The sequence below is a fragment of the Lathamus discolor genome, chromosome 5 (assembly GCF_037157495.1).
Source record: "Lathamus discolor isolate bLatDis1 chromosome 5, bLatDis1.hap1, whole genome shotgun sequence".
Classification (NCBI taxonomy): Eukaryota; Metazoa; Chordata; class Aves; order Psittaciformes; family Psittacidae; genus Lathamus; species Lathamus discolor.
In genome coordinates this window covers 1-21327 of record NC_088888.1, presented here as the reverse complement: position 1 = coordinate 21327, position 21327 = coordinate 1, and the positions used below count along the sequence as shown (strand labels likewise).

The 21327-nt window shown below is 38.9% G+C and overlaps 1 protein-coding gene across 1 annotated transcript; it reads right to left on the bottom strand.

Moving 5' to 3' along the window:
- Positions 1–4929: 4929 nt before the first annotated feature.
- Positions 4930–20389, bottom strand: HAAO (3-hydroxyanthranilate 3,4-dioxygenase; the record flags this gene model as incomplete). The annotated part of the gene is made up of 6 exons (XM_065679273.1): positions 4930–5456; positions 6768–6850; positions 8024–8092; positions 9237–9382; positions 19553–19596; positions 20292–20389. Coding segments are annotated over 6 exons (519 nt in total), but the record flags the coding sequence as incomplete, so codon positions are not given.
- Positions 20390–21327: the final 938 nt, after the last annotated feature.

Below are 21327 nucleotides of genomic sequence, written 5' to 3'. Positions count from 1 at the left end.
CTGGAAAAATAAAATATGGGCCCTGTGGCTCCCTGAGAGCAAAGCGTGCAGAGTGTTGTATAAATGACCCTGGAGGCATTTCCCTATGGTTCATCCATGGACAGCCCTGTGCTGTGTGTGCAGTTCTCTGCTTAGCCTAGCAGTTATTGTGGAGTCTATCTGGAGGTGCCCAAATGTGTCTTCTGCATAAAGTCCAGATGCTGCCCTGCAGCTCTCGGAGGAAGAGCAAGATACCAGAAAGCTAGGTAAGGTGCAATGACTGTATTTCAGGATCAAACCCCAGGGGTATTTGGAAATCATATGGTGAAGCTTTCCAGATTCAGTTTTACATTGTCATGTGTTTAGCTGCTTTTCTCAATTGCATCATCAAATTTATTTTCAAACCGTAAAGCATACAGTTTAAGATTATGGGAAACACAATATGGAAGAGTTTAAGTCTGCTGTGAGTGAAGTACAAGCTTCATCACCTACATGCTTTAGCATTGCCTTCTAAGCAAACTAGTTCCCTTCAAGGGGAAAAACATTAAAACATCTTTAAATATGATTGCTCTGATGTAGTAAAGATGTACCCAAATTCCTCACTGAGCTGCAAATGTGCTTATGCTTAGAGTGCTTTGTCATAGCCATGGTATCTTTCTCAGTGGCTTATAAGGTTACATGGCATAATGTTTTAGAACACAAATAATTTTTCTCCAACTTCAGTGTATTTTATCTTCCAAACCCGGGACATAGTTTTTCATTTAGCTGTTCAGTGGCCATGTGCATGCACCTGTTTTTCAACTCTTAAGAATACAAAGCAGTGTTAAAATCTTCTAGCATGTGGTTCTGATGCAAGTTACAATGAATTACTAGGCCAAAGATCTTGGAGATGTACTTAATCTAGAGCAACAGCAACTTAGAATTGTTCTGCCATTTATATTACATTAAAAGTGAGACTTTTTGTGCACTTCCACACTTTCTGTACAATCACTGAAAATGTTGCTGACTGGATCCAGCATAAAATATTTCTGTACCAGATAGTGCTAGGACCTGAAGGTCAGGTATTTACTCTGAGTGGCAGGGCAGATATTAACTTCGATCTCTTCATGATTACTTTAAAATCAACAGTTTTTCTTTGGGTCTAACCAGCTATTATTCTGCTTACTTCGATGTTGAAGAGTAGCTCTACAAGTACTTGTTTATTCAGTCAGAAATGGACCAGGAGGTGATGACCTTTGTTAGCGTGAAGTGTCCATTCAAGTGCACTCTGTATTATTAACTCAAAAGACAACCCAAAGCCCTGAACTCTCTGCATTATGAGCACGAGCTGGCTTTGTAGGAATTTGTTAAATAACTTCAGTAGTTTTTCTTCTTTTACTCATATGCAGTGATGGTGGGAGGATTGCTTTTTATGCATCTGTTCCACAAAATAAGTGTGGCTGGAGAGTTGAAATCGGAGTACAATGAATATTTTGAACAACAGAATTAAAGCATTTATTATCTTCATGCCACAAGATGCGACTGGTTTACAGGTGTAAAGGCTGTGTGGGGCTGAGGAAAGCATTGACTACAACACACCTTATTCTACCAGTTTACTGATCTACCTAGTCTAGTTCTCTGGTAGATTTTGTTGCTTGAAAGGAGCAAGCAAGATCTAAAAATAAAGCAAACATGGAGGAAGAAGAGTTCTTCTCTTGACTTTCGCAAGCTGTCAATTTATGCACTGCAAGATGAAATGTAGTTGGCATTAGATCATTGTCTTGTCTTAACTCTTCTGTGGGGGGTTCTTTTTTGTTTGGTTGGTTTTTTTTGGTTTTTTTTAATTGGACAATCTTGACCTCTGCTGTTGATCTCTGGTATGTTCACTACATGATCTGTGACAGTTGTTGTTTTCCTTGTAGTGTTCTCAGACTCACAAACATACATGTTTTGCATGAAGTTGGTTTTTGTAGGCCTTGTTTCTGTATTACAGAAGCTGGTGAAGGCTTAGGCTTTATTCACTGTAGCAGGATTATTTCTTCAGTCTTATGATTCCTTCAAGCAGTACTAGTTGTTTTGAACCAGTGCTGATGTATAATGTAACGATGCCAATCAACATAGTTTTGTTACAGTCTCATATTTTGGCACTTAATAAGGAGAAATATAGTGAAGATGCTATCAATTCATTTCTGTAATACATGCAAGTCAGCATAGCTCAAAATAAGAGCATAAGTGCCCTGTCAGGTCAGACCTGGCAGCCCAGTGGCAATAGGAGACACTAATTACTTTAAATATTTTTGATCTATATTGCTAACTTACATGAACTGAAAGAATGACTGTAAGATGTAAGTTACTTGCTTAATTTGTAGTGCTATAATAATGCTTATGTCGCTCATTATATAGTTTAAATGCTATAATAATGGAAAACAAAATGTATCAATAGATAAAGAGGAGTGATTTATAGTTCTCTTCACAAAATTTACCAGTTCTCTCATTGGGATTAAACACATTAAAGGCACCGAACAGCCACAGTCTACCCTGATACTTAACCGGCAGGACTGGGCCACATCACCTTTTCCCATTTGAAGTGAAAGGGAAAGCTCCTGCTGACTTCCAGGTTAGGTGAGATTTAGGCTTGGAATACCTCTCTGCAGACACTTGTAGGTAGATTCAAACTCTTTTTTTGTGTCTTTCTGAGCTTTCCAAGTCAGCTCCAGTTTGTGATTCTGGATAATCCTGCATGTGTTTGAAGGTAATAATTAATTTCTGAAATATGGTGTACGTATGGCTTCTGGTATGTGTAGGTTTTATGGCAATGCTGCTTAGAATATATATTTGTATAAAGGCTTTACTTTTGAGTCTTGGCAAATCAGTGAGCAACAGATGGACTGTCTGTGCAATACTGTACTAATGAGGTTAGCATAATCTGCCAAAATATAGTAAGTTTATTAAGTACAAAGTGACACAATATCTCTATAATTCTGATCAAAAATGAGTGCCTAAATTGGGGTATAGGTGCACTTTGTATAGGAGGAGCTGCAAATAAGATGCCTCGTATATGCATAGGATATGGTTTTGTGATGGTGTGTTGTCATGGACATGCATGAACAAGCATGTTGTCAACAGGAGTGTGTTAGGGGATGTTGCAGACAACGTAACATACCTAACTAAGCTTTTGCCACTAACCTAAGTCTGAAATTCATCTTTATGAGCAAGATTAGCAGTGAAGTCCCCACGCTGTGATTTCAACAACTCTGGTGACAAATTATCTACTGTGGTAACCACACATAGACAGAAACAGCTCCTAACAGCTAAAAGGACTCCAAGAACCAAACTTTCATCTGGCCAACTTCCTCATAAGCAGAGGAGCAGGGGTACATCTAATTTAAAGGTACCATTGTTGGGGCAGTTTACAATATGTTTAAGACAGAGGAGGAACAAAACACCTGAAAAAGATTCACTGACTGGTCAGAAGCCCCCTGGAACTATTTGAAGACTTGGAAAAAGAGAAGTTGTAGGTTTCTGAATCACAGTGGTTAAGCACCTTGGAAGAAGTAAAAAGCATGTTCTCTCTGTGCTCCCATTTGTGCTCTGGTCTGGTTCTTGCTCTGATTTGAGGCACCTAGCATAGGAAGTGAGTAGAATTCATGTGTTCAAGCACAGGTTGTCATAAAAGGACTTCATCATAAATATCATTTGAGTGGGGCCTTAATTGTAAATCCTGGGAGGTATCTAATCCAGAGGTACCTTCATTGTTCTTTCTGGATGGGTGAAAGCTGTTGATTATTCTTGACATTGTTCTACATGTTCCTGTGGTTTATGCACTTATGATTTGGTGTGAAATACAGAAATATTTCTGTGGCTACCCTCTAACTGGTGGACTGAAAATGTAACATCCCGGTACCCTAAATTCCTCAATGGTAGCTGTTTGCTTAAGGAGAAAGGAATCCTGCACACATGCCAAAACCAAGGATAATCAGATATATGAATCCCTTTTTCAAAAGGAAGGTTGTAGCTCCTTTTCATGTGTGACACCCCCAATAGTCTTAAGGACTAAGCTCACTTTCTCAAATTAGGTTCCCTGTTGTTAGGAGGATGTAGCAAAGTTCTGCTGTATGCTTTACTAGGAAAGCCACTGAGCTTACATGTAAGTTATAGATTAAAGCCAAGCCACCTGAGTCTTTTCCATCAGAAGAATGAAAATTTGAACATAACATCCCAATTTAATAAGCTTTGCGGGTGACAGATGTATTTTCTGAACTTCATTAGCATTAAAAAAAAAATCAAGAGATGGTAACTTTTTGCTTTTTCTGACATATCATTGATAATACCTGCAGCCATTTAAGCAACCCGTTTGCTGGTGTTAATGTGAAGGACAAATAAAAACAAACACACAACCCAAAACCAACCAACCAGAACCCCCAAACCCTGAACCAAACCAGCCCCCCTCTGGAGGGTTCCTGGAATAAAAGCAGGAAAATATAATCTGACCCTTGTTATTTCTGCAAGAAAAACTATTGTTCAAAAGAAGCAGCACTTAGAAACCAATTACAATTTTTTTTCTGCTCCCTTGTTCCCAAACATGCTTCTTGAGTTACTTTGACTTGAGATTTCTGCTGCACAGGAATGCTCATGACCCAGGTGCTCCTGTGCTAGTTATATTGCAGTGCTATGTTCTTCATAATGCAGAGGCAGCAGCCAGTGCGGGATGTGTGGCATGTCACCATGATTGATATTGCATTGCTGGAGTTGGTAAACTGATGTTACCTGAAGTCAGTGTAGCAGTGATCTAAGTAATGCTTGATGTTGCTGCAGGTACTGCTTCCCCCTTTACTAATGCACCTTTCTCTCATTCACAAAGTGCTGAGAACTTCTAGCAGTATTTTGGTTTTTATAGGGCCTTTTAGCCAAATATCCCAGCAAATCTGCAAGCTACAGCCACTAAAGCTCCCCCACTGTGGGCTGGGTAACTAATGTTATACCCAATTTATTAGAAATGACAAGACTGAGGCAAAGAAGTGAACACTGCTACTTAAGCAAGCATAAACGTATGTGTCCTGTCTCCTTTTTCACATCTTATGGCAGAGACTTGCATTTGAAAAGCCTTTCACTTATCCTAGATAGTATCATATACATTATTATATAAGTAATCCTGATACTTGGATCTGTCTCAATTTCCTGTCAGGTAAGAATTATTGTTCTGTTTGGTTTTTTAAACAAAATTATTGATTGTAGATTTTGCTGAAACTTTACTGTGGGGTGGGGGGAAGTTTTAGCTGGACACAGCACTTGAATCCAAATATTCAGTGTAATCATTGGCTTAGACTAATCATGTTTCCAGGTATTCTGACTAACAGATCATTAAGATAAGACAAGTAGGTTAAAACTTAGTTATCATCCAAGTCAGCTGACACAGGAGCTAGGAATAAGGCTGCTTGCGCTTCGGATCCTGAGCAATGCAGAGAGCAACACATTCTTCTGTTCTTTTCCAGTAGTACCTAGAAAAATAGAGATATGGTCCAGTGTGTATGGGGGGAACCACACACTCAAACCAATAACTAGAATATTGATGCTGCGGAAAAGTAAGGGAAAATGAACAAGTTCTGTTCTGAATATACTTGTTCTCTTTGCATATTGGCCTATCTTGTGATATTTAAGGGAATTATTCTGCACCATCACCAACCAAAGCCAAACATCATGATGTGGTGAGGAAGAATGTATATCCACTTATAGATAAACCAAGCAGGAAGGTATCTATCCTGATCTTGGTGACAGGAAGATCTGAACAGAATTACCTCAATGCAAGTATTATTTTAACAAAATCAGTATCTACAAATTCAGTAGTATTTACCTTGTGGTCATCTCTCTCATATTAGCTATTTCCAATGGCCAGAGATCAGTCAGGGTGCAAGTGATGCCTGCTGCAAAGATCTGTTAAATGCCTTAATGATGGCAGATCTCTGCATGTGCAGCATGCCATGACTTTGAAAACACACTTTCATCTGTTGGACTGGAGGACTGGGGATTAATTTAAGCGATTTCCCAGAAGTGATGGAAGTAACGGTGAAGGGAGGAGGTGACTACATGTTGCAATCGGAAGTGCAGTTTCAGCTCTTTCAGCAAATGTTTTCAGTGGTGTCCAAAAGGTACGAAAGGTTCAAACTACTACCTATGAGATTTTTCCTGTAGGAAAGAAGGCCAGTTTTGTCATCTGCCTATAATCTCCTGCATTGCATTACCAGTGAGTATACATCATCCTTCATCCTCATGGTGGGCACTTTATCAGCTCATGCCACTCATCATGAGAGTTGGCAAGTACTATTCCTTTCCATTTCCCCTGGAAACTAATTTTTTTTTTCCTTTTCATATACCCTGTGTGTCATGATTATGAAACAGCCATATGCATCCTGCTCCAGGAAGAGAGCTGGGCTCTTAGTCTGAACCCCAAATCTTGCTGCACTGAGGTTGATTAAGCTTGGTCTGAAGCTTAGAGGATCTGCTGTGATTGCCAATGGGTGAACTTGTGCAGTCTACCTTTATGAATGGTCTTTTGCATGCTGCTTTTTCTTGGTAGTGCATATCTTTATTTTCCCTGGTTTTAATCCTAAGAAATGAACTAGAATGAACATCTAGCTTTGTTTCCTCCTGAAGACACTCCTGCTCTGAGGAATAATGGAGGCTATAGCAAATACAGAGCCTTCCCAGGTACTGTGTTTCTGCACCAGCTGACGCGCAGCCTGGTGTGGACCGAATACACATTTTGTTGGAAGATGAGAAATCATGCACTGAACCACTTCATCTCTACTCACATAGTCTGGGCACGGACAAGCAGGCTGTCACCAGCAGAGAGAGTTAGAGTTTTACCGTCCATGGTAACAGTTGATGTGCCCTCCTGAAGAAAAGAACAGATAGTCGGTTTTTAATTTTCCATGTCCTGTCACTAGCAGAAAGAAGATGCTGCAGGAAAGTAAATCTTTTCCACTGAAAGAGCAATTTAAATCTGCTCTGTTTTGTGAGGCCTAGCTAAATATTCAGCTGTTCCTCCCTGTCCGACACTATTAGCATCTATAAAAACACGGTTGATTGTTCTCCATCATAAAACAGCAACCCACTGCCTGACTCTTGGTACAATGCTACCAATCTAACCTAGCAGCCTGCAAGCTGGTACAGCTCTGGAAATAACAACCTCCTGCTATCTCAGGCTCCTCTTCTACTTTTCTGATTCCTAATGTCTTGTTAAGTCTTGAGAAGCAGTTCACAAATCAGCAGGGAGCTGACAGAAATCAGTCATAGAAGCCCATCCACACTGAAATGGATTCATCATTGTCTTGTCAAGGAGAGGAGCCAGGCTCTTGCCAGCACAAGGTCTTTATTGCACAGATGCTGTCTGCTGTGGTGTAGACAAATGGCTTTCAGTATTTTTATGTCTTTAATCAGTATTTGATGGTCCCTGTGAGTTTCAACAGAGCAAGAATTAATAGAAATACCTCCTCCCAGCTCCACCCACCCACCCCGGCCCAGTCTAGGCTGTCTGTGAATGAGAGCTAGCTCTTCTGTTTTCCCCTTCGGCTGCAAATCTTTCCTAGAAGCCAGCTGAACAAAAGACATCTGGATCACGTCCCACTGTGCTTCAGTATAAACAGGTTCTCAGACTTTTTAATTGGCGTATTCTACCTGCTTTCACTTCTACCTCAATATGAGGACAAATGCTATAACGTAGAAGTAATAGGTGATGCTTTATTATCACTTGGAGGTATTCTGATATATTTACAGGATATACCCAGTGGAGGCTGTATTAAAATCCCCACCAAGACCTGACGGAGGATGCCAGTATCTCTGTCTTCAATGCAGAAGATGAGGAAACAGACTGTTTTTATGGTGGCAATAGTTTACAGTTATTTTTCATAATAGTTTAAAGCTGAAGGGTGGTGCCTGTTGATGATCTTTTCTAAGAGAAGGTAATCATCTTAATTCTAGCACCAGCAACAGAAATTCTGTCTTTACTACTGTTCAGTCTGAACTGAAATGTGAACTTGTTCAGTAACAAATGTGAATTGCCACATACCAGCTGCCATATCCAGATATCAGAATTCTTTTTGCTTTTCTCAGTTGTTCCTGGTCCATAAGCTATAACCTTGAAAGGAAATAGGGAATAAAAGTAATGGATTCATCCCAGTGACCGAAGTGTACATATTCATCTTCCAACAGGATTTAAAACATTCTATTTTTACAGAAAAATATTCATAGAAGATGACATTATTTTTACAGACATTAAAATTCACATTACGTTTGGTACTCTCATATTGATTCCTACTGATAAAAAGAGAACTGATCACACCTGCCACTCCTTATGCTCTTCTGCATCCTCACTTATCTATTCCTTCTGCCTCCTCCCACTCTCAGCTTTGCATCTCTATCCTTCCTGCTTCTGTTCTTGGAACAGGCACTTCCTCCTCGTGAACTCTAGACCCTGTCAAGAGCCTGTTGAAGTAGAAAAGATTCTTCTCTAAGCATTAACAAAACTGCAGACTGGACCTTATTTTTCTCATTATCTGCCCTTTCTGTGTTCTTCATGACAGTCCCACATTGTCACTATGCTGTCAAATGTATTGCATTCTTCAGAGTGTAAGTCCAAATAACCCAGGGAAGGAATATGTTTTGCAAACTATTGTGCATACAGCACAGATAGCAAATGATGACAGCTGAATTTACTACCAGACTAGACTGTGTTTGGCTAAAGTGAAGTGACATTGAGAAGTGCAATGCTTATCGCGGCCCAGGCTCTCTGGTGCTGTCCGGTTTTCCTTATTTCCACTTCATGTAGATTGAGGAGGAGGAAAAGAAAAATATATTGACACCCCCAGCTTAGACTTGGTTAAGTTATACTGTTCAAACACACAGGGAAGCTGAGCACACTTGAGTAGTATTTGCATCATGCTGGTATTTCTGATTTGGTAACTATGGAGGGGTTTGGGGGTGGGATGAGCAAGCTGTTTCAATCCCAAAGGAAATGAACGGAAATAAGGTTCAGGTTAATTCTGTGAATGGAACTGTCTGAGTTAGGAAGCCTCTGCCCTAAGCTAGTCAAATCAGTGGATGACGACAGGCACTTCCAAAGGGCAGGGCAGGTTAAGACTGAGTTGTTCTGTAGGGGTGTGTGACTTTCTCTACTGACTGTGTGTTGTTCCTAGGCCTTGATTCACTCAGTCTGGACAGTAGGCACCTACTATTTATCTTTAAAAATACCCCTCTCTTTCAGAGAAATTAGACCCTCCTACCTCTGTTTCAAAGTTATCTCCAAACATACTCAAGAATTTCTTCTGCTGTATTTCACCACGATGATCATTTAACCAGCCTCGGAAGGAAAATGGCTCCATAACAGAGGTGAAATTTAGAGGGAAAGGTGTTTCTTTCAGGATTTCATCTGTAAGGAAGGTGGAGGGTGATCACTGATGCTTGCTTCCCTTGATCTTTGCAAATGTTTTACTGTTACTTACAGCTTGAAGGGTTCAATTTACAGATACTATCTAATCAAAAGTCAGTTATAACAGTAAAGAGCGCTATGGTCAGGACCTAAGGTTGTAAGATGCATGTATTATGTGTGTATGTTCATGGAATTGCTTCTTTCAAGGTGTTGTCGGAAGTACTGTGCATCCACACTTGTTAAAAATGCATTCAAACAGAATGTAATAGACTACATAGTTCTTCCTGGCACAGTCTGAATTTTCTTTCAGACCAGCTTTTGTGCAGATAAAATCTGGGCACTTTGCTAAGTGACCCCTTGTATATATCCCCATATAAGTAGAATTAGACCCATAGAACCAGCTTACTCTACATCTTTTACATGGTTAGTACTGGCTTTTATGTTGTTTCTCCTTTCTGTGTTTTTAAATACACTGACCACAGTGAACCAAACAGGTTATCACAACCCTATATTTCATAAAATGCCTTTTCTATGCTGTTCCTGGAGTTGCAGCTGGATTTAATTTCCAGTAATTCTTCTTCATAACTGGACTGCTGAATGCACTTCCAGTGCAGCTGGCAACATGCAAGATTTGTGATGTGTGCTACTGGCATATGAAATTAGCTTTAGTTATTTACCAGCTCACAGTTGAAGTGCAGAGGCAGCACAATTGCCTTAGCGATCCCAAGTAGCTTGTTCTGAGATGCCATAGGGGAACACCCCTGGCCTTATTTCAAGTAATAAGGCCAACTAGATGCTGGAAAAACTCACTAGATGTCTGTCTCTCAAGTGTGTTGAGGTAATAAACTCTCAGCCAAGTCTGTCTCTGTACTAGTAAGAGTAGTCTTTTTAAAGTATTCACTACGCAGTGTTCTTCTGGTTCTTTTCTCAAGTTTTCTTCCACTGCTCTGCAGTGCTCCAAATGTATCATTTCAGTTTTCCATGGAAGGCCATTTTGTATGCAATATATATTCACTTTTTGAACAACATGTGAGGCGGTCAGTGCCTCCAAGGGATAGCAGCGTACTGAATAAGCTACTGCTGCTTAACAGATCAGAGTAAGCACTGGCTGGCTACATCCGTGTCCAGACAGTCTGGATGGGATGAACCCTTGTATTGTAGACACAAGTTTTTGTTATTCAAATTTCTTCTCTCTTCTATTAAATGGAAGTAGTCAACATGTTTCTGCAAATGATTTGTCTTGGCAATGCATCCTTCAGGACAAACTGAAAGCAATCTGAAGAAATCTGCAGCAAAAGAATAACTTTTTTGTTTGAAAGCTTTTTTTCTTCAAGCTTTTTGTTTTAAAGAAAGCTTCCTACTTTTCCATTATTTCAGACCAATACTTAACACACTTTTCTTAGAAGCAACCTCCTCCAGAGAAATGAGGAAGGGCCAGAAGGAAAATGAAAATCTTTACGTTAGATTTATTCTAATCTGGGTTTTGAAATATTAACAGGATCTAGTCTGAACATTCTGTACTTTATAGTTTGATAATACTACAAAGCAGTTTTAAGGTCACTGAAGATTTATGTTCATATTGCAATATGTCTGTCAGTTTTTGTTTTTTTCTTAATTTTTACAGGTTTAGCACATTTGCTTTGGAGGTAATTAGGAATCTTATACACTTAGTCCTTAAGTTATGGATATGCTCAACTACAGCTTTATTGGAACATACAAATTAAAGGCCTAAAATATTATGACATATATTCACACACAGCAGAGGAGAAGAAGAAATAAAGACATTTTATCAGGAGGTGCTCAGTGAATTAGTATCCCAATAGATTATATTTTTCATTAGTAGCAGCAATCTTTACCTGCTGAAGTAATATAAAGATGATAGAGTTTTGGGTTTTTTTGATATCAGAATAAAACAGGTTATTCCTGAATTCAGAAAAGCCTTTTGGAATACAAAAAATTACCCTTGTTAGAGCTTCCTACTAAAATGCATGCCCTAGGTGAGATAGTTACCCTGTAGGGCAAGAGAGAAATACCAAAATGCCATGAGTATCCTGCTCAGCTCAAGGGGATACACAGGTCAAGAATTCCAGCATCATGCTATTTAGATGTTGTTACATATATTTCTGCTTAGCCTGTACATTAGCTTTGAACAATATCTCAGGTTATGTACAGCTGATGTGTTTCCAGAGTTCTTATGTTTTAGTAATACTGTGAGACAACATGTTTAATGATGGTAAAGGTAAAAATATGCCAGCACAATGCAAGAAGACAGCAGTTCTAAGCTAGCTAGGTAGCTGAAAGCCTTGCATATCTCCAAGTAATATATCAGTGAGTGAAACATCAAATCTAGTATTTTCTTACATGTTCAGGAGATCCAATTAAATAGTTCAATAGCAAAATCCATTTTTTTGTAGATCATTACTATTAAATATTCATATCACAGCAATCCATTCTTTACGGGGTTTACAGCTCTTCAGCTTTCAATTAGAATGTGATGATATCATGTTGAGCTCAAGAAGACATGTTTACTGAATGAATTTGTAAATAATTTAAAAAAGGAAATGACAGGTCTTAGGGGAATTTGATTTCAGTGAATAAGACTGTACTGAGACTAAGAATATGAAGCTGTGCAAAACTGGAGTGAACACCTTGCAGGGAAACAGCCAGTGAACATGCAGGTAGTTACTGCCTCACCAGAGGTCATCTAAGGAAGAGTTTGAACTTGCTGGGAGTACTGTACTTCTGATAGTAATAAAGAGGACTGCCGCTGGCCTACAAGATATATGAGGGTGTATTTGCTTAGCCCAAACTTGCATGTTACATGGAAGTGCCCCCTTCCCTACCCCTGTGATGTGCCTAAGCTCTCTTCTCAAGAAATGAGACCATGTCATTCTCCCAGAGTGTTATTTCTTGAGACCTACTATCCCCAAGCTCTTCCAATAGCTCTTTTACAAATCTTGTTTCTTCAAGATTTATTGCAAAGGAAGAGAGCAATAAAGCATGTGAAATACAATATATTAAAATAACGTCAACTCTCAAGCTGATCACATGTTGCCTTTATGAAATGCTGTATTTTACAGTGACATGCCATCTTTCACTTATAGGCAGCACATTCTAGGTGGAAGAATCTTTAAATCACCTTGTTTGTTCTTACTAATTATGAAAGCCCTTCCATTCTAAGTAACTGTGCTGCCTCAGAAAAGGTCTGTCCTTGCATGCTGTGACCTCATCTCCATGCAAGGATGTGAGAAAGTCCCTTATGAATGGTGCCTTCCTCTGCCAAAGCAGAAGACATCCTTATCCAAAGTGAGCAGTTAGATCCTCTTTGCTTTTTTTATCCTTTTAACTGAGTGTGAAATGGTCCAGACTGGGGATAAAGAGCTCACAAGTTATTTTAGCATTATGTATTCATTTATTTATTTCTGCTTTTTAATCATCCCTTCTATCTCTTAAAGAATACTGTATCATAATGAATAGTTCTGATGTGAGAGTTTTACAGTGGTTCACATTTAATTGCCAATGCCAGCAGTAATATATACCCTGAGGTGTTTCTCTCATATGTGCCTACCTAATTCCTATAAAAAGTCTGCTTTATTCTCCACATTAATGGAAATGTCAGTGAGACTGGTAGGATTTTAATACCTCTGCAAATAAAACCTGTGGACTGAGGGACGTAATTTCAGGTTTGAAAAAACAAGTTGTTAGCTCATTCCATATAACAGTCTAGTGTGAAAGCACTGATGGTGACTGATTACTTTGGGGATAGTTGGTTCATTTCACTGATGTTGAGTATAGATGCAGAAACATTTAGGTGAAAATGCAGCACTCACTTGGTGTAATCATACATTTCCTTGTGTAACCATATTTGTGTTTGTAGCATGCCTTGAGAATTGGCATGACTGGTAATTTATGACTTGTCCCTGGTAATTATTGCTAGACACGTTTCTCTGTGTCATTAAATCTATGCTGGAAACAAAAGAGCAATATTTCTTTTTCTAATTGAAACAAAAAAGTTTGAGGGAAGCTTTGAAAAACGCTTTTGCAATAAATAAATACAGCCTCTTGAGAAGGAGATCTCACCAGCCAGAGGGAAGGCAATAAATGAGAACAACAACATTGCAAGACATAGGCCATAATTCTGTTTCAAGGCTTTTCATATCTAGCTAGGTCATTGTAATTAAGAATGATAAATACTGACCATATTCAAATCCTAAAATCAGGAGTCTTAATTTTTGTTTCTGAATCTCTTTTATATAACTGTAAGCACTTCATTAATTGTCTGTGCATAACTTCCGCTTCCATAGGAGAGGAATAGGATATTTCAGGATAACAAATGTTCAGACCTCACTGCGTTTGTGAGACAAGGATTTGTACAGCGTGTGTGAGCTATTCCTACTAAACAGTCTTAAAAACACTAGTGAAAATGCCAGACTGACTCCATTAGTGAATTTTCTGTTTCAGAAGCTGCTGTCTGGGGAGCATTTAAGAGCATAAGGAAGAAAAAAGCTACCTTATTAGAGAAGATATACCTGTTGTGAAACTGCTCTGAGCTTCACAGCTCTTAAAAATATTAGGTTTTTTTCCCACTAAAGTCTGAACAGAAAGGAAAACAACGTTATAGGGCATTTATTCCAATTTCCCTGATAGGATTATTATATACGTTATCTGCTAAAGGTCAGTAGCGACTTGGTTCCCATGGTGAAGCATTACAGGAGCTCCTGAAGATTACAGTTTGTGTTCTGCCTTTCTTTGAGGAGGCTCAGCTGAGAATATTGTGGGAGAAGCAGACTTCTTCCTGGAGATTTTGGGGTTTGTTTTTGTTTGACTGTTGTGATTTGAGGTTCTGGGCTCTGGGAGCCTAATGAACTTCCTGAAACATTCATGGCTCCAGAGAATATGCAACCTGCCGTCCTGGTTTTGGGATGATGTGTTGTAGTTTGGGATTAAAAAGTTTAGCAGAAGTCTTCATATGGCAAATTGTAGCAGCCATACTCCAGACATTGTAATTCTACTTTATTTGTGCATTAAATGTTGGTGATAGGTTGATTTGTCCAAGATCTTCATCTCTCCAGTACTGGCTATATACTCACTGAGGACCAGTGTGGTGTGGAAAGTTGTTAAATACGGAGGGAGGGGAAATAGATGAAGCCAGAGAGACATTGTATGGATATACAGGATTGGAGATGCACATTAGATGATTCTGTTCCCTTCTACTTTTTGCAGTTCAGGTGGCCTTCAGGAGAGATATGAAAATGACTTGGGAGTAACTTAAAGATTTTAGGTATGACGGGATAAAGATGAACAGTGTATTTATGTCGGCATCTTTGCCAGAATAGAGACCATGAGGATGATATGAAAAAGGAGTAGATTCAAGTTGTTGATAAGGTATCGGAATGGTGTTTCAGAGAACTGTACAAGTATGGTGGGTCTAGACAGTTTAAAACAATTGTTGCCCTGTGTCAGTTTGAATTCTGTCATGTCCTGGAGGCCTCTGGTGGTTGTTTGCCAGATAAATTCCCTAGAGGAACACTCAATAATATCTAAATGCTTATATGCTGTTTCTCTTAATACAAGTATTCAAAGCAGAAACAAGTAATATAGAAAGAGCAATCTATCTAGATATGTTTGAAGTCCTTAAAAGGTAAGAAGTGAATCAAAGAGAATCAGTCAGTTTTCTAAACATCTTCATAGCCGATAAAATGTCATGTTTTTCTTATTTTCAGCTATTAACACTCTTCTCTTTTGATGTGCTTGTTTTTACACACCAGTGAAACAAGACTACCGAGATTGCACTGATTTAGCTACAGAGGATTAACAGCACAGAAGCTGATTATTATAGTGCTGAGCTCACCCTTATAACTTGTTTAATAGCACTTCTGAAACCAGAAAACATTTGTTTATAGACCATGCCCTAGGCTACATGGTATTTCTACTCCAACTGACTGAAGAAATTACCCATTTTTCATACTCATTCAGACCCTTAGGTTTTGTCTGCTCTGAATCACAAGCATCAAACTGTTCTGTATTCTAGCAATACTAACCAGACTTTAAGTCCAGACTGTAAATTACCCTAGATACACATAAAACTGACAAAAGCTTTGCTAGTGAAGTCACTACAGGACTGGTGGGTTTTTTTGTATCGCAGATCTGTATGTTCACTGGCAATAAAGCTTTTACAGAAATTCAAATTTCATTTGTAACTGGAAGTAGACTAATTTGGATAAACAAACTCCTGCCATTCTGCCTACATCGCTATGTTCTTGAAGATAATTTTTAAACAGGCTTAACTCAGGAAAAGTCTTTTCTTGCACTTTTCCCCATCAAATTTCCCATGAAAGAAGCCTGGATTAGTTCAGTGAGCATGGCAGGATACACTTTTGAACTTCTAGATACTTCTGTGAACAATATTCAGCCATCATTGTTTATTAGAACAGGGGTTTGTCTGTCTGAACTGTCTTTGTCCTCTAGAATGTAAAACTGGGATGAAATAGAAATCCTGAACCTTGCTTCCAGGCTGATCCAGCTGAAAGTAACAAGAGTTGCTTTGATAGCTCTGACTCTTCATGTCAAAAACTGTGTAAACCAAACCAGCCTGTATCCTAAGTATATGCACCCTTATTTATAAAAGGAGGGTGAGCGTTCTCAGGCTTTGTTTCTACATGTGGTAACAAAAGAGGCGAGTAATTCAGTACAAAACAGTGCCAGGGAAGATGCCTTAAGGATTGCATGCAATACATACTTCTGATTATATTTCATCTCATGGTATTTAAGTCGCTCTTCTAAAAATGTATGTTTTTAATAGCTATTGCTTTCTCTTCATATCTTCTGAGTACCCTGCTTTCTGAGGGGCTTGCTCTATTGTTGGCTGAGACAGAAACCATAAATAAATCAAGAAAAGCTCAGGACTTGGGTGGCTGGTGGTTTTTTAAAAGCAATTGGAGTTTGATTGATTCCATTTATAACTTTGCTCTAGGAGTGAGCTGCAATCAAGGGTTTCTTTCAAAATGTTTTCCTTCAATTTTGTTCCATTTCTCTTAAAAAGGTGAGGCCCTTGTTCAGGTTTATATAGAGATGAACCTGAAAGCGCTTCAGCTGGCACTTTGAAACTGATGGGATTCTGAGGTTTCAGAGAGCCTGAAAGAAAAGGCTGAAAGCCAGCCCCCTGCACAGGCCAGCTCACATCTTGTTAAAATATATCTGAAGTGAAACATCATGAGAAACTGCTAGTAGCTTGTTATGTGTTAAAAGATCATGCTGGTCGTTGAATTCTAGTTCTTAAATACAAGAGCTGCTGAGGGAATAAATCCAGAGCATGATTTCTCTATCAGTTGAATATACCTCCAGAAGGAGCATATCACCAGCTTACTCCTGTCTCAGTTTGTTGGTTTGGGTTTTTTTTTAAACACAAGTCTCACTGGCGGCAGCTGCTAGCTGAAAATTCTGTAACCAAAAAATGTGGGGCATTTTCCTCATGTATAAAACATCATTGAGACTTTGAGCTTCTTATTGTCCATGAGAACTGAAAATTGGAAAACTGGAGCTGTTCCCCAGGCTAGAAGCCTGCCGTGTAGCTTTGTTTTTCTTATAGCAAGAGTGAAGCCAGGAGTGTTTCAAGTATTTCTTGTTGACTTAGTAGTTAATCCAAGATGAGAATCCATTCAGGGGTGGAAGATGTATGTATCTCTGAGCACAATAACTATGTTTACTTGTTTGTTTTTCTTTCATTTTGTTGAGAAAATGCTCTTTCTTCATTTTTAATACAAGTCTCTCATGCCTTTTGGGATTTTTACAGCTTTTGACCAAATTGCAATGAAAGAGCTTCTGTACTGGATTTATCAATAACAGTTTCTCAGAGTTCTGTGTTTAAAAGCCAAGTGTGAGGATGTACCGTATCTTCTGAATGTCAGGTTATTTAATCTGAAAAAATATTAACGATATAAATCTTTCATGCTCTTTTTTCCTGTACTGGTGTAATTAATTTGTTACTGATACATAAGCTCTCAACTGGGACTGCTGAGGGGTGCTGATTGGAAATCACTATATTGAACAAGGATGGTACATGTGAGATGGTATTTTTTTTATTACAGCAGCATCTAGAGGCTTCATCTGAAACTGTATTTCCTCTGCTAGACTGTATGAACATGCCGTGAGAGACAGTACCTGCCCAACCTATGCCCCTACTCCCCTACTCAAAACCCCAACTAAACCAAACCATCAACACCCAACCATGTCACATGGGTGACATGCTCAAATTAAAATAAGATCAAATTAAAATACACACATTTTGATGGTTCATATAAAGAAAATTCAGATCTTGGTGATGACAAGACTTTGTTTGTAAGAAATGCCAAGCCTTTTTCGCAGAAGTACATTTCCCAGTCAGTAAAAGCCAATGCCAAAAGCTGGTTCAGCTGCAAAGTCTTTCAGGCAGGATTTCTGAATGGTTTAGCATTTCCTAATTGCAAGGACTTGTAATGTTGTTGTTCAGTCCACAGGACTCTTCTGTGAACTCTTTATTTGGGTGACAATGACTTAGTTTACCTATTTTTAAGAAAGTTTATGTTCATACACCAAAAAAATCCTTTCCCCGGTTTTAGGATTTGAGTGAGAACTTTGTTTCATTAGTGACTGAGACGGCAGGCAGGGACATTTTTATGGTGACTATCAAGCTGAGAAATGGGAGATATGTGGGAATTATGTTCCACTAGAGAGAGTATTTCTCTAGGAGAGTATTTCATGAAAATCCTCTTACTTAAGATTTTTGGGAATGAATATGGAAACTAAGGACAACTGGTTCCAAGACCTTTTTAGAGAGGGGAAGAGCGATTTAACCTGGGCAAGAGCTATGGAATTTAAGTTATGAGTGTGACTGAAGGATTACATGACAGTTTGTTATGTGGTTATAAGAGCAGCATAGCTGGGTACTGGAGCTATACATGTGTGCACATACAGTGCACCTTAGCCATGAATTTCCTGGTTGGTGCAGAATGTGCTCCAGTCAGTCATTTGCATACATGAAACAACAGGCTGATTTGAAATGGCAAACTCAGCTGAGCAGTGGGATTGACTCAACTGGTGGCCTTCACAAAGAGCATTTGGTTGACTGGTGCAGGAACTCTCCAGGTGAGAATCAAGGGTTGTCCTGGAGATCCCAAAGGCAGCATGTGCTGTGCTTAAGCTCATTCATACTTTTGCATGTTTTGATTAAGAACCTGGCAATGTTGTGAAGACTGTCCAGGTAGTTCCTGCAACAGAACTGACCAGGCTGCACTGAACTAAAACACTTGCCAATAGTCCATAGAAACTCTTCCTGAAGGTCCAGAAATGGTCACATAGTGTAGTCTTTTGTACATAGTTAAGACAGGTCAGTGGTATTTTGTAATAGTTTATGTTAATAGCAATGGATCATGCACATGCTGGATGTTCATATAGACTTATGGGCCAAAAGGATTGTAAGATTTCAGCAAAACTAGTTTCCCACTAAAGGTGCTGTTGCAGCTGTCCTTGCAATAGAGACTTTGGTTGCCATATAGAAAGCAACTGTGTCAGAGAGATCTGATTCCCAAAGATAACTAATAGATTTGTTTCTTTAACAGTCACTCTTTCCATGTCCCATGTCTCCTTCCCACACACTTGAGAGGAGTTATGACTGGAGTATCTGCTCCAGTGTGGAAGTTACAATCAGTATCCACAAACAGAAGCAAAATAAAAAAAAGAGCAAGACAGCATGGAGATAAAATGTTAAATGGATCAGAACCTTCATGAATTAAAAGTATCTCTTTCTCTAGGTGTCCTTATTTCCCAAGAGTAGATCACAGTGTATAGTTATAATGAGTAAAAGCAGGTATAGAATGTGCAGATTCAACTCACAAAAATCTCATTCTGCACAGTCAGAAATGCAATTTTTTTTAGCATGACTTGAATGGCATGCAAGGATAGAGAGGTTTAGATTTTATACTGCGCAGTTACCTGATAGGTCAGTATGATGGCATCACATGGGCAACCAGTCATGTCTATGGATTTTACTCGTGGTTGGGGTAATGAAAGGAATTACTTCCCAAAGTAACTTTAATTTACATAATAAGAACTCCAGAAATGTGGTCATTTTCTGTGGAGAGAATTGCTGCTGTTCAGTGAACAATTGTCTAATTCTGAAATGAATTGCATTACCTGGATTTGGTTTTCCAGTTTGATATTGTCTTGAGTTGAAAAACCTGGAATAGTAAACATTTAAACACCAGTAAAAAGTCATGCTCATGTTCTATAGATTAACAAAGACTAGGCAGTAATACTGGCCATTAAGCTTTGTGCTGAGAATGAATGTACCAGATCCTCAGCTGCTATCACATGTTATTCAACAGGGCTCTAGCTTTTTTATTGACAGAGGGTTTGTCTTAAAGTCCTCCAAAATTCAAGACAATAAACAGTTTCCTTGCTCACCTTTAGGAAACATTTAACAAATCAATTGCTGATACTCACACATTTCCTAGAAAGTCTCTCTCTTTTGCCACAGTCCTGATTAATCATGATTAAAAGTACTGGCATTAAAGCAAGAGTGAAAGAAGCCCTAAGGCAATTTATTGTTTTTACCTAGTTAACCTAGCATCAATCAGTGTTAATGTTTCATTCGGTTCTAGTTGCACTTAGCAGAAGTGTGCTTTCCCTTGCTCAAAAACTATGTTCCAGACAGACGTGAGGAACACTTGATTTCATTTTATTTTAAAGCTGATTTCATAAGCTTGGGCTACACAAAATATGATTAAAAATTTGTAAAGCAGCAATTAAGTTTTAATAAGTCTATGTAAAATGCAGCGTCAATTGAACATGAAGTGTGTAAGTCACAGACTGATGAAGATCTATGAGATCATTTTAACCATTCTTCTAAAAGTTCCACAGGAAAAAAGCTTACTCTTGAATTATTGGTGCAAGTTGACTGCCAAGGTCTTCGCAGTGAAACCATTTTTCAAAGAGGACATTAGTTGAATCTCCAATGTAGTATCTGACAAAGTAAAACCATTAGTCAATCTTCTTATAAACCGATCAGGCCATTTCAGGCATTTCAAGAAAAAAGCTGCTTTATGTTGTGCAAGAGTGTGATATTCACAAGCCTGGTGTACTTTGTTCTGAAGAATGGTTATTTAGGGAGTCTGTTTCCCTGGTTAGCCAACATGATGGGTGGGATGCTCAGACTTCTGTGGAGGGCCTTGTAGTTCTCTTGATCAGCCACAGATAAGTCACCTAATTCCTTTAGCAAACTTTCCAGATTTAATCCTGGAAAGGACTGGTGCCATCATCCCCTGGGACCTGTAACTCACTTTGGATGTAGTTACTGCAAAACTAACTGTCCCCAAATGCCTTTTCCAGTAAGCACGTCCATGAGCCTATGACGTAAATGCTCGCATTTAAGAGTCAGCTTGCTTATTGCCCATGCATGGGCTGACAAGAAAACGAGGTGGCTTCTGGATTTCTTATTAAAAATGTAGGTGTCCCTTGTGTAAATTTGGGAAGTGTTGTTTAGCTCACCCATCTGAAGAGGAACTTAGTGCTTCACTTGCATTATTTTAAGTCTTAAAAAGTAAATATTGTGCTGACAAGCCAAGCCAACAAGCCAAGGTTGCTCTAATCTATGGAATGGCAAATACATAATTTATCTACAGATTTAAAAAGATGGCATGGATTGGCAAGGGTGTAATGCTCCAGTACAGTCATATTTTGACTGAATGTATTTAGGTTCTATGTGTCCTTTGAGTTAGTCACTGGATTGGTGTTTGAAGAGGGAAAAGAGGCTTTATATAAGGATACTGTGCACATTTGTGTATTCATGACTGTCATTTGTATCTATATACATGTTGTCCAGAAACTTTCTAAGAGCTCTCTGGCTCCTCAAGTTTTGCAAAACCAGGGTACATGGAAGAGAACAACGTTACTAATGCCTCCAGTATGGA